Raw genomic sequence first — 12,268 nt, 5'->3', positions numbered from 1 at the left:
TTCATTATTTTCATATTTATCTACCTTTTAAACCTTCTCTGGACTTCCACAAATAATTCCAGACCAAAATTAACCAAATCTGTCCAGCCGTTCTCGAGTTTTAGCGAGACTAACAAACAGCAATTCATTTTTATATATACTTAGTCTGGCCATAAATACTGTTACAATTAAAAATAAACAAAATATTACATTTGAATTTGGAATCTGTCATTTTTATACGATTGCTTTTTGAGTTTTCTCATTTTGGTGCCAATACATTGTACAATATTTTGCGATATTAAAATGGAATGAGGTGATAAAGAGAACCGAATCGCTGTGATTGCATTACACAAAGTAGGTATGGAGCCAAATGCAATTTTTAAAACTCTCCATACGCTTGGTATTAGTAAAATGTTTGTGTACCGGGCTATTAATAGGTGCATTGAGACCTCCTCTGTTTGTGACAGAAAAAGATCTGGCCGTCCACGTAGTGTTCGTACGAAAAAGGTGGTCAAAGCAGTAAGGGAAAGAATTCGAAGAAATCCTGTCCGAAAGCAAAATATTTTATCTCTGGAGATGAAGATAGCACCTAGAACCATGTCGCGTATTTTAAAAGATGACTTAGGACTTGCAGCCTATAAGGGACGTACTGGTCATTTCTTAACTGATAATTTAAAAGAGAATAGGGAGGTAAAATCGAAACAACTACTGAAGCGGTACGCAAAGGGAGGTCATAGAAATTTTTTGTTTACGGATGAGAAAATTTTAACAATTGAGCAACATTTTAACAAACAAAATGACCGTATTTATGCTCAAAACTCTAAGGAAGCTGCCCAATTAGTCGACAGAGTGCAACGTGGGCACTATCCGACTTCAGTGATGGTTTGGTGGTGTATTAGCTATGAAGGAGTTACTGAGCCATACTTTTGTGAAAAAGGTATCAAAACATCGGCACAAGTGTATCAAAATACCATTCTTGAGTAAGGCAGTGAAGCCCCTTAACAACACCATGTTCAATAATCAAGAACGGTCCTTCCAGCAAGACTCGGCGCCAGGTCATAAAGCTTGGTCTACGCAGTCTTGGTTGGAAACGAACGTTTCGGACTTTATCAGAGCTGAAGACTGGCCGTCGTCTAGTCCCGATCTAATCCGCTGGATTATAATTTATGGTCAGTTTCAGAGAGTACGACTTGCTCTAAACGCCATGATAATTTAGAGTCCCTAAAACAATCCGTACGATTGGCAGTGAAAATTTTTCCCATGGAAAGAGTGCGTGCTTCTATTGATAACTGGCCTCAACGTTTAAACGACTGTATTGCAGCCAATGGAGACCACTTCGAATAAGCTTGTTATACCTTAAATTGTTTTATATTTATGTATTAAACTAACACACTGTAAAAGTAATAAATGTTATTTGCAATAGAATTTATTTTTTACTTTGTCTCAGTATTTATGGCAAGACTAGGTATAGATAGATAATATATATAATAGATCATCATCATCAGCCTGTATCTCTCCACTGCTGGATGTAGGCCTCTCCCATAGTCCGCCACAATGAACGATCCTCCGCCTTCCGCATCCAATCTCTCCCAGCATATCGCCGCAAGTCATCGGTCCAACGGGCAGGGGGACGCCCAACGCTGCGTTTACCGGTACGTGGTCTCCAGTCCAGAACACGTCTGCTCTATCGGCCATCGGTTCTGCGACACGTATGTAATATATAATAGATATAGATTATTTATTGAATTATTGCGTGAACGAGTTTGCGAACCGCCCGGCTTTGAACAGTTACCGGTGCCCATAGGCATCAACAACATAAAGATCGCCTTGAGAACTGACCTCTAAGTCTCTGTTTTATAGTACATCGGCTGCTACACGATTCAAACCATTGCTAGTTCACGGCAGAAATAGGCAGGATGATGGTACCTAACTATGTGAGCTCATTAGACGTCTTGACACCAGAAGAAGATTACTCAACTGTTAACACAATTAAAATACATTTTACCACTTAACGCCGTATCAGCCAGAACCTATGTTATTTTAAGTGTTTTAAATTTTAATAATTCGATTGCATACACGAGATCAGGTGGCAATACGTCACTTAATTTTTTTATTTATTGCTTAGATGGGTGGACGAGCTCACATCCCACATAGTTGTTAAGTGGTTACTGGAACCCATAGACATTTACAACGTAAATGCGTCACCCACCATGAGATACAAGTTCTAAGGTCTCAGTATAGTTACAACGGCTGCCCCACCCTTCGAACCGAAACGCATTACTGCTTCACGGCAGAAATAGGCAGGGTGGTGGTGCCTACCCGTGCGGACTCGTAGGAGTTGTTCTCGTAGGAGATAGCATAGCCACTTCCACAGTATAATTACTTCCTTATCTTTTCGAGTTGTGATACGCAAAAATATTCCCTACGACTGAAAATGCCTACAAATTATTTATTATTGTTTGACCGTTCAATTCAATATCCAGGCAATTCGATTTTGGATTGCACTGCGGACTGCAGTGATAAGTGCTCAAACTTTATGCTGATTTAAAATAATGATGAAGGAACATTACCTATCTACTTAATGTTGTTTTTTGTACATGATTTACCTTTTCCATACTGTTTTTTTTAATTATGTCTAAGTACGTAAGTGTATTGGTATATAAATCAAATATTGATTTCATATTATACGTATATTGTAGATATACATACATATGTATTATTTATTGTATATACATATGTATGTACGTATTTTCATCATTATTCAATAATGCCCGTAATTGTTAATAACGCTACACCGCAACGCACCTGCCTGCTGACTGTTTTCGAATGTTAATTGTGTTTTGGTGTACAATAAAGTACATTATCTCTTTTTTTTCGTCTCTCTATCTCTGTCTGTCCCAGTTTCTCAGTCTTTCTCTCTCTTACTGTTAACAAAGTAGGCGTAATGGATGTTGCAGTGGAGAAGATAGATTTGATTAGCCTCGCGATACCCCACCATCTTTAGTCCAACTTGATCGTACAGTTAAATATATCAACTCCACTAATATTCATCGTTTTTTTGTTTCTGTGAAATCATCATTAGGTTGTATCTCTTTCATTACTATCTATCGGATATCATCGTAAATGTATCTTTTTCTTTGAACAAAATAAATCAAAATAATTGTTAAGCCCTACCCTACTATTACTCTGTTATTGGAACCACACCCCACCAATCCATAGCAGCCAACATTTATCTTACCCGAGACAATTTTAAAATCACCTGAGAGTCACTTCTGTTCAACGTGAATTCTAACCGAGATTACGTTGAAATATAATCGTTGTTTCTAATCCCTCCAGATAATAATAATAATAATAATAATAATAATAATAATAATGCCGCCGACCGGGTGAATCCCTCAGACATGTCACCTCTGGTTGTTCTATGCTTGCTAACACTGAGTACTTGCACAGACATAACCAAGCAGCCAGAATCCTCCACCAAGAGCTCGCCCTTAAGTATGGCCTCATCGAACAGAGGCTACCGTATTATAAGTACCAGCCGGACGCTGTACTCGAAAACGACCGTGCCAAGCTCTACTGGGACCGGCCCATCATTACGGACAGGACTATTCTTGCGAATAAGCCTGATATCGTGCTGATGGACCAGACGGAGTCTCGGGTATTTCTGGTGGATATCACCATCCCCTACGACGAGAACCTCGTGCGGGCCGAGGCAGATAAAAAGACCAAATATTTGGACCTGGCGCACGAGGTGACCGATATGTGGAGGGTGGTATCTACAGAAATAATCCCGGTAGTTGTGTCGGTGAATGGTTTGGTCCCTAAAAGCCTCTCAAAACATCTCGAGAGGCTTGGTCTCAATAAAAAGTCGGTGGTGGCCCAAATGCAAAAAGCAGTCTTGCTCGACAATGCCCGTATAGTTCGCCGGTTTCTCTCCCAATAGTCCCTAACGCTCCGGCCGATTGTTGCCCACCTCGCCGGAGTGTGTCCTGCCGTCTTCCCAGGCGTGGCAGTGTTTAATACACTATAATAATAATAATTATTTATTTATTTCTCTCTTAAAGGTACAAGGTACATACAAATTCAAATGGAAATAAATTAACCTTATAATTTATTTTGTAAGCCTTTGAAAGAGCTGAAGTCTGTACTAGGTTCAAAGACCTGTATTACTGATCTCCAGGCTCCCTCCTTCTTAAGATAGATTAGGTTAGGTTAAGTCGTGAACAGATATATAAATATAATGATATAGAATACTTCACAATGAATAAATAATAAGAGAATTGTGTTTTCCGTGATATAATAAGAAAACAACATTTAAAGCCCTTAATCTCTTTTTAAAATTAATATTTTAAATAGTATTAATATATTTACCAAAACATTATTTCTTTTTACTGAATAACAGACAAGTGAGTGATTCCGATAAAAATATTTTTTTAAAACTAAACTCGTTTTAAAGGTTTTAAATGACAAAGGTTTTAAGCTATTGCATAGCTTTTATCGCGGGTTTTAAGCGCGATGATAGAATCAAGAAATTCCGTAACGAAAATAAAACCTAACACCCCCACTCCGCCTACCATGTAGCTCACGTTCAACCCATTCACTCGTTGCGCTGGTGTAGTGTTTGTGAATAAGCACGCGGCGTGACGTCGCACTGCATGCGCATCATGAAAAGTCTGCTCATCTCTCTCAAAGCAATATTTAAAAAAAAATTGAAAAAACCAATTTAATTAGTTGAAATGCAACTAAAAAATGAAAAACAAATAATAGTTTAAAAAAACTAATAAAATACGCTTTTATAGAAAATCCAACCAAAAAATAGAAAATTCATTTTAATAAATTTGAATTAAAAATAGTGTAAGAAAAACATATTTTATTGTAAAAAAGCGTGGGGTGCTTTTAAGGATATTATCAATTATTAACCCTTCTACTAATATCTGTTCATAAAATATTTATAACTACTTATACCATGCACCCCACGCTTTTTTTACAATAAAATCATTTTTTCTTACACTATTTTTATATAAAAGCGTATTTTGTTAGTTTTTTTAAAACTGTTATTTATTTTTCATTTTTTAGTTGAATTTCAATTTTATCAATTTTTTTTTTTTTTTATTATTTTAATTGTCGTCGATCCTTAATAAGTATACCAAATTTCGAGTTAACGTTTTGAAGGGGGTCAAAATCATGTTCAAAGATTCCGTTACAAACATACATACGTCTGAAGCTAATAAAAGCGTATTTAAAATCTCTATATATAAAAATGAATTGCCGTTCGTTAGTCTCGCTAAAACTCGAGAACGGCTGGACCGATTTGGCTAATTTTGGTCTTGAATTATTTGTGGAAGTCCAGAGAAGGTTTAAAAGGTAGATAAATATGAAAATGATCGGAATTAAATAAAAATAACAATTTTCCGGACGGATTCCTTTTGTTTGTTTTAAGTTTATTTTATACAAAAGCTTAGGTCTTTTATATATTGATTGAGGCACTACGAAGTCAGCCGGGTCAGCTAGTACTGTATAAAATTTTCACGTTATTTTAATGCCCGCTTCAACAAGAACTTGCACCGAGTCTAATATTATGAATATTCACGGTGCTCTTTATGGCACCCGACATCATATTTTATGCCGACACACAGCAAATTCGCTCAAAGCCACTGCACTACCGAAACTGCAATACGAACAGTCCATTGTTTCGTTCCCGCTACACCCTAATTATAATTTACATTTGCACTTCATATAAGCATAAAGAAAATAGATTACGGTACGGACAAGATCCGCTTTGTTCGCTTCTGCCGACAGACCAATATAATAAGCCACAAACTTTTATTTAGGTACGACATTTGTTTTGTATTCATTGTTAAAGCCTAGGCAAAGGCTTTATTCATTGTTAAAGCCTAGGCTTTGCTATGCCCTTGCTAGCATTGCTGACGTCAATGGGCCAAGATAGAAGTAGAAGATTGAAGTCGTCGTGGCCTAAAGGATAAGACGTCCGGTGCATTCGTACGTAGCGATGCACCGGTGTTCGAATTCCGCAGGCGGGTACCAATTTTTCTAATGAGATACGTACTCAACAAATGTTCACGATTGACTTCCACGGTGAAGGAATAACATCGTGTATAAAAATCAAACCTGCAAAATTATAATTTGCGTAATCACTGGTGGTAGGACCTCTTGTGAGTCCGCACGGGTAGGTACCATCGCCCTGCCTATTTCCTCCGTGAAGAAGTAATGCGTTTCGGTTCAAAGGGTGGGGTAACTGTTGTAACTATACTGAGACCTTATAACTTATATCTCGAGGTGGGTGGCGCATTTACGTTGTAGATGTCTATGGACTCCAGTAACCACTTAACACCAGGTGTGAGCTCGTCCATGCATCTAAGCAATAAAAAAAAAAGATAACCCCACCATCAGATTCTCTTTGGTCGACAAGGGCAATAAAAAAACCACTCGTGGGGACCCTTTGCGTAATATTCATATGACAATCGCGAGAACAATTTCATTTTACGTGACATTCAAATCACAATTGCGTAAACTATTTGAGACGTTGAGATATTTCTCAAATCAGTAGGAACTAAATTTTTTTTTTCGTTCAATGTTCGAGCACAGCTTCTGACGAAATTGTTAAGAGCATCTAAGAGCTGTAACTAAACTGAGACCTTGGAACTTATATCTCAAGGTATGCGGCGCATTTACGTTGTAGATGTCTATGGGTTCCAGTAACCACTTAACATCAGGTGGGCTGTGAGCTCGTCCACACATAAAGGCAATAAAAAAAATAAAAAAATTACGCAGAAAGTGAAAATATTTTGAAATATTCTTTATTGGTGCTCCGCTTGTATTGGTCTTACCATAATGTTATATAGCCTATAGCATTCCTCAATAAATGGGCTATTTAACATTGAAAGAATTTTTCAAAATGGACCAGTAGTTCTTGAGTTTAGCGCGTTCAAACAAACTCTTCAGCTTAATAATATTAAGTATAGATAACAACGTACTGCGTTTTATGTGTATGCGAAGTCATCTTAGAACCTGTCGTAAGTCAAAATACAAATTCTCGCTCTACGTTTGCGCCTACCAGAGCTTCTGGACATTTCTATTATATATTATTATATAAGGGTGAGAATCGGATGTTAGAAAATTTGGACAAGCCATATTTAATTTTAAATTTATATAATATAAAATTCACCAATTTTTTTTATTGCCCTTGTAGGCAGACGAGCATACGGCCCACCTGATGGTGAGTAGTTTTCGTCGCCCATGGACTTCAGCAATGCCAGGGGCAGAGCCAAGCCGCTGTCTACCGTAAACAATAACAATGTCTGATTATCTTAACTTCTCTAGATCATTATCTTAACTATGTGCTTTATTTTGGACCCAACAAAAAATGAAACTCAAAATAAATCTTCAAGATTCAAGAGCTTTTTTTAGCTTGCCTTATATGTTTGTATGTGTGTATGTTTGTTTATAAATGAATTTTTGAAAGCCGTTTTCACTGGCTTCAACAAATTGTAATTTTTTTAACCAGTGGCCAGGTAGATGAGCTCACGGGCTCAATCTGAGAGAATTTGCTAATACTAGCCTTAGCAAGAGCAATGCTTCACAGAATCTACCACCGGATCGGAATCGCGACCCACTGGGAAGATCCGGCGAGAAGCTCAGTGGACTAAACATCGCAACCATCCACATCTATACTAAGATTATAAAGCTGAAGAGTTTGTTTGTTTGAACGCGCTAATCTCAGGAACTACTGATCCGATATGAAAAATTCTTTCAGTTTTAGATAGCCCATTTATCGAGGAAGGCTAGAGGTTATATAACATCACGCTAAGACTAATACAAGCGGAGCACCAATAAAGAATGTGTCAATATTGGGTATTTTTTACCTTTTGAGAGCTTCCGCTGCGTGCGCTGCGGAAACGGTTAACATTTTGCTAAAATAATGTATGAAAGGATGGTTCCCCTTTAAAAGATCTAAAAAAAATCTGCGACAGCCTATGTCTATATATAAAGGCTGGCTTATAACGTTTTTTATGCTAACCAAATTTGTTCTAAAATAATGCACTATTTGTGAAGGTGTTTTTATAAAGATGATATTCTCTGTAAATGAAGAGGCGGGTAAAATTTAGCGTCATGCCAAACTAACTATTCCACGCGGACGAAGTCGCGGGCAAAGCTATTACACTATATCGAGAAGTTATTAAATGTGAAAATCGTGATAAGATCACCTTAAAAAGTGCGCGTTTAATATTATGGCACAAGTTCGTAGATCATTGTTCAGGTCGGGTCTCTTGTCCCTTGTGACGTCAGCTGTGTTCCTGACATCCAGCCCGTTTGAGTTATTGGAATGTCCGATTTTCAATAAGTAGGCATTTTTTTACACGTAATGTGTTTGGAAAAAATTTCATAGTCTCGATTTTGAGTATTTGAAATTACAACATAATAATAGACGTGTCTATAAAGTATCAAGTAGGGCTTAGTATACTTTGAAGAGTGGAGAAGTATCTAGATTTTTTTTATTGCTTGGATGGGTGGATGGGCTCACCTGGTGTTAAATGGTTACTGGAGCCCATAGACATCTACAACGTAAATGCGCCACCCACCTTGAGATATAAATTCTAAGATCTGAAGTTTTTTTTAATTTTTTTTTATTGCTTAGTTGTGTGGACGAACTCACAGCCCACCTGATGTTAAGTGGTTACTGGAGCCCATAGACATCTACAACGTAAATGCGCCACACACCTGAAGTAGTAGTAGTTACAGTAGTAGTAGTAGTAGTAGTAGTAGTAGTTACAACGGCTGCCCCAGCCTTCAAACTGAAATGCATTACTGCTTCGCGGCAAAAATAGGCAGGGTGGTAGCACCTACCCGTGCGGACTCACAAGACGTCCTACCATCAGTAAGAGTTAGTGCTCAAAAAGTTTGCTGAATATGCCTAAGGATTTACGGTAGGCAGCGGCTTGGCTCTGCCTCTGGCATTACTGACGTCCATGGGCGACGGTAACCACTCACCATCAGGTGGACCGCATACTCGTCTGCCTATAAGGGCAATAAAAGTAAAATAAAAAAGTAGGGTAGGTACCACCACCCTACCTATTTCTGCCGTGAAGTAGTCATGCGTTTCGGTTTGATGGGTGGGGCAGCCGTTGTAACTATTCTGAGACCTTAGAACTTATATCCCAAGGTGGGTGGCGCATTTACGTTGTAAATGTCTATGGGTTCCAGAGACCACTTAACACCAGGTACGCTGTGAGCTCTTCCACCCATCGAAGCAATAAAAAAAAAACACCACCATCGTCATCGTGTTCTACATCATATGACTAAAATTCCTTTGGCCTTACATTTAAATACCTGTCTTATCATTTGCTCTCAATAGAAAACCGTTTTTCATTCGTTACACCAAGCTTATCCTGCAAATTTATAACAAACTAGCGGCCCGCTCCGGCTCCGCTCGGGTCTTTAACAAAAATTTCAATGATATTTGACGTGGTTTTATTTTTTAAAATAAAAGAACACTTATTGCGGCACAACTATAATAGTTAGACATATGCTGTCGCTACACTTTTTGTAAATAATAATGTGTTCTACAAAGTCGTAGTACATTACTTTATTCTATCATCAATAGTTTTCGCAGCGCACTCCACAGGTGTAAAAAAATTACATATAATATTATTTACATATTTTTTTACACCTTGGGTTACATTATTGGAGTTTTAGTTAGGATCCCTAATTTTTTTCAAAAAAGATTATAGCCTATGTCAGCCGGGAATAGTGTAGCTTCCAAACAGTGAAAGAATTTTTCAAATCGGTTCGGTAGTTTCGGAGCCTAACAAACAAAAATATCTTTCCTCTTTATAATATTAGTATAGATGATAAGAAACCTTTGACAAAATGGCGACTTTCAGACGAGCAACATAATGCTGTTAACAATTGTGTCAACTTCAGAATTAAGGCTTAATGGAGTTTTTAGTTCGGCAGCGGAGAAAGGAATCCATGTTGAAACCAGTCCAAATACAAATGGAATCCTCGACGTCGACCCATCCAAAACACAGTGCTCATCGTTTCGGAATGAATGAGGACATTTAATTTAAAATCAAATAAATATCTGTTTTAGACTGGTTCTGTTGGCTATTCCCGCCAATTAGGGAGGTTTAAGAACAAAAGGAAGACCTCTAACCTAGCGGGTGATATTACTCGGTATACCGACGGTCCGAAAGTTGTTGTTCGGAACTTGTATATATGCAAGCTTATCTTGAAAATGTCGAAAAAATATTCAGACATATGTCAAAAGCTTTGTGTTGTATGATAGCTACCGCCACAGATAGTTGTGGCAATTGCGAAGTGCAAAAGATTGCACCAAGTGCACATATCTTCAAATTCATTAAGTACCACCGGTCGTCTAAAATAATCTTTCTTTAAGTACATTTCATAAATATACTTTTTTGTGTGTGCCCTTGACATATTGCGCTATATACGTAATTCGATTTACGGTACCAGCATACTCTACCCTATTTTAGATTATTAGATTTAAAAATATATATTTAGTTATATTATTATGTATATAGTGTCACGTCCAGAGATTAACAGAAAAATAAATAGCTATATGTTTATAAGAAATATCCAAAAATACACACAAAGCATGGTTACTATAAACAAGCTCAGCGGTATTGTATTTGCCATTGAAACGGTATTTTGAAAACCGTTCACGGTCCTCGTCTATCCCGGATAACTACTCGAGGAGGCGAATAACAAACTAAGTAGTTGTAAAATGTAAGAGATGCTTCAAAAAATGTGAACCCTATAGACACACTATATTCTGACTTATCTCGGTGAAGGCTCTCATTAATCCAGAGTAATCTGGATGAAACTAAGCATCAGAATTACAACTAAAAATTCTTCTAGTGTTCTTCAGAGTTAGAGACTAGAGACGGCAATGATTTTTTTCCTACCTAAGCTGATAGCCTTGAGAGGCTATTTCAGCGTAACCTTAACTAGTAGGTGAGCTCGTGGGACTCAAACCTGACGACGCTGCTAACACGAACCCTAGCAAGAGCCGTGCTTCGCAGAATCTACCACCGGATCGGAAACGCGACCCACTGAGAAGATCCGGCGAGAAACTCAGTGGGCTGTGTCTGTGGGTTAATTTACTCGTCGAGCCCTTCGTCGCAAGCGACGGGTTTGACGAGAACGATGACCGGTGCTTGCGGTACCTTAAAGCACCGTTAGTGGATCGGGAGGATCCGAAATGACAGGCTATGAATCTTCGGGTTTTAGTATAGCCGGATAATAAAGCCGTAGGAGTTGAAATACTCGATAATAAACCTTAAAAATAATTGGAATTACGTCTGCAAATCGCGGAAGCCGAAGAAAAGACAATTTAATGATGATCACAAAACACTTTTACGGCTTAAGCTGTCGTTTGCTTTAGTCCAATCATTGCAAATATCGCGCATCCCTGAATAATTTATCTATTGAAGCCTTGAAACTGTACGAGTATTACCTTGTGGGCGCAAACTTCATTAACTATCTGCAGTCCCATTTGTTATGATAAAGAACTTTTACAAATCGTAATTTACTTGTTTGTGTTTCTTGTCAGATCTGCGATGCTCAAACGAATTTCATTAACTTTCACATTATACGTAATGACGAGCAGAAATGTTGGTTTTTAGATTTAATTTTTCCTGCTGACATTTTAAAGTAAACGAAAATTGTCTTATGTACAGATTTAGTTATACTAGAGGTTCCGCAGTAGTCGAAATTCGCGTCCGTTTATCTTCCACCGGATAAGATCGTTCTAAGCAGTGATATCGAGGCGCTGCTTGGCATGGGGAGCTCTGTCATTCTGGCGGGCGACCTAAATTGTAAACACATCAGGTGGAACTCACACACCACAACCCCGAATGGCAGGCGGCTTGACGCGTTAATCGATGATCTCGCCTTCGATATCGTCGCTCCGCTAACACCGACTCACTACCCGCTAAATATCGCGCATCGCCCGGATATACTCGACATAGCGTTATTAAAAAACGTAACTCTGAGCTTACACTCGATCGAAGTAGTTTCAGAGTTAGATTCAGACCACCGTCCCGTCGTTATGAAGCTCGGTCGCGCTCCCGACTCCGTTCCCGTCACGAGGACTGTGGTGGATTGGCACACGCTGGGCATCAGCCTGGCTGAATCTGATCCACCATCGCTCCCGTTTAACCCGGACTCTACGCCGTCTCCTCAGGATACCGCTGAAGCCATAGACATCTTAACGTCACACATCACCTCAACATTAGATAGATCATCG

The 12,268-nt window shown here is 38.5% G+C and overlaps 1 protein-coding gene across 1 annotated transcript; it reads left to right on the top strand.

Annotated features, from left to right (window-relative positions):
* The first annotated feature begins 3,400 nt into the window (after positions 1 to 3,400).
* LOC149501070 (uncharacterized) lies at positions 3,401 to 11,705 on the top strand. The gene is made up of 2 exons (XM_089734442.1): positions 3,401 to 3,730; positions 11,700 to 11,705. The coding sequence occupies exons 1-2, from the start codon at positions 3,401 to 3,403 to the stop codon at positions 11,703 to 11,705; spliced, it is 336 nt and encodes a 111-aa protein (XP_089590568.1).
* The last annotated feature ends 563 nt before the right edge of the window (positions 11,706 to 12,268 follow it).

Source organism: Bombyx mandarina, chromosome 17 (assembly GCF_030267445.1).
Source record: "Bombyx mandarina strain Sakado chromosome 17, ASM3026744v2".
Taxonomy (NCBI): Eukaryota; Metazoa; Arthropoda; class Insecta; order Lepidoptera; family Bombycidae; genus Bombyx; species Bombyx mandarina.
This window is presented reverse-complemented; position numbering and strand designations above follow the sequence as displayed.

Excerpts from the sequence above, each read along its gene's own strand:
- LOC149501070 (XM_089734442.1), top strand. The coding sequence starts at position 3,401 with ATGCTTGCTAACACTGAGTACTTGCACAGACATAACCAAGCAGCCAGA.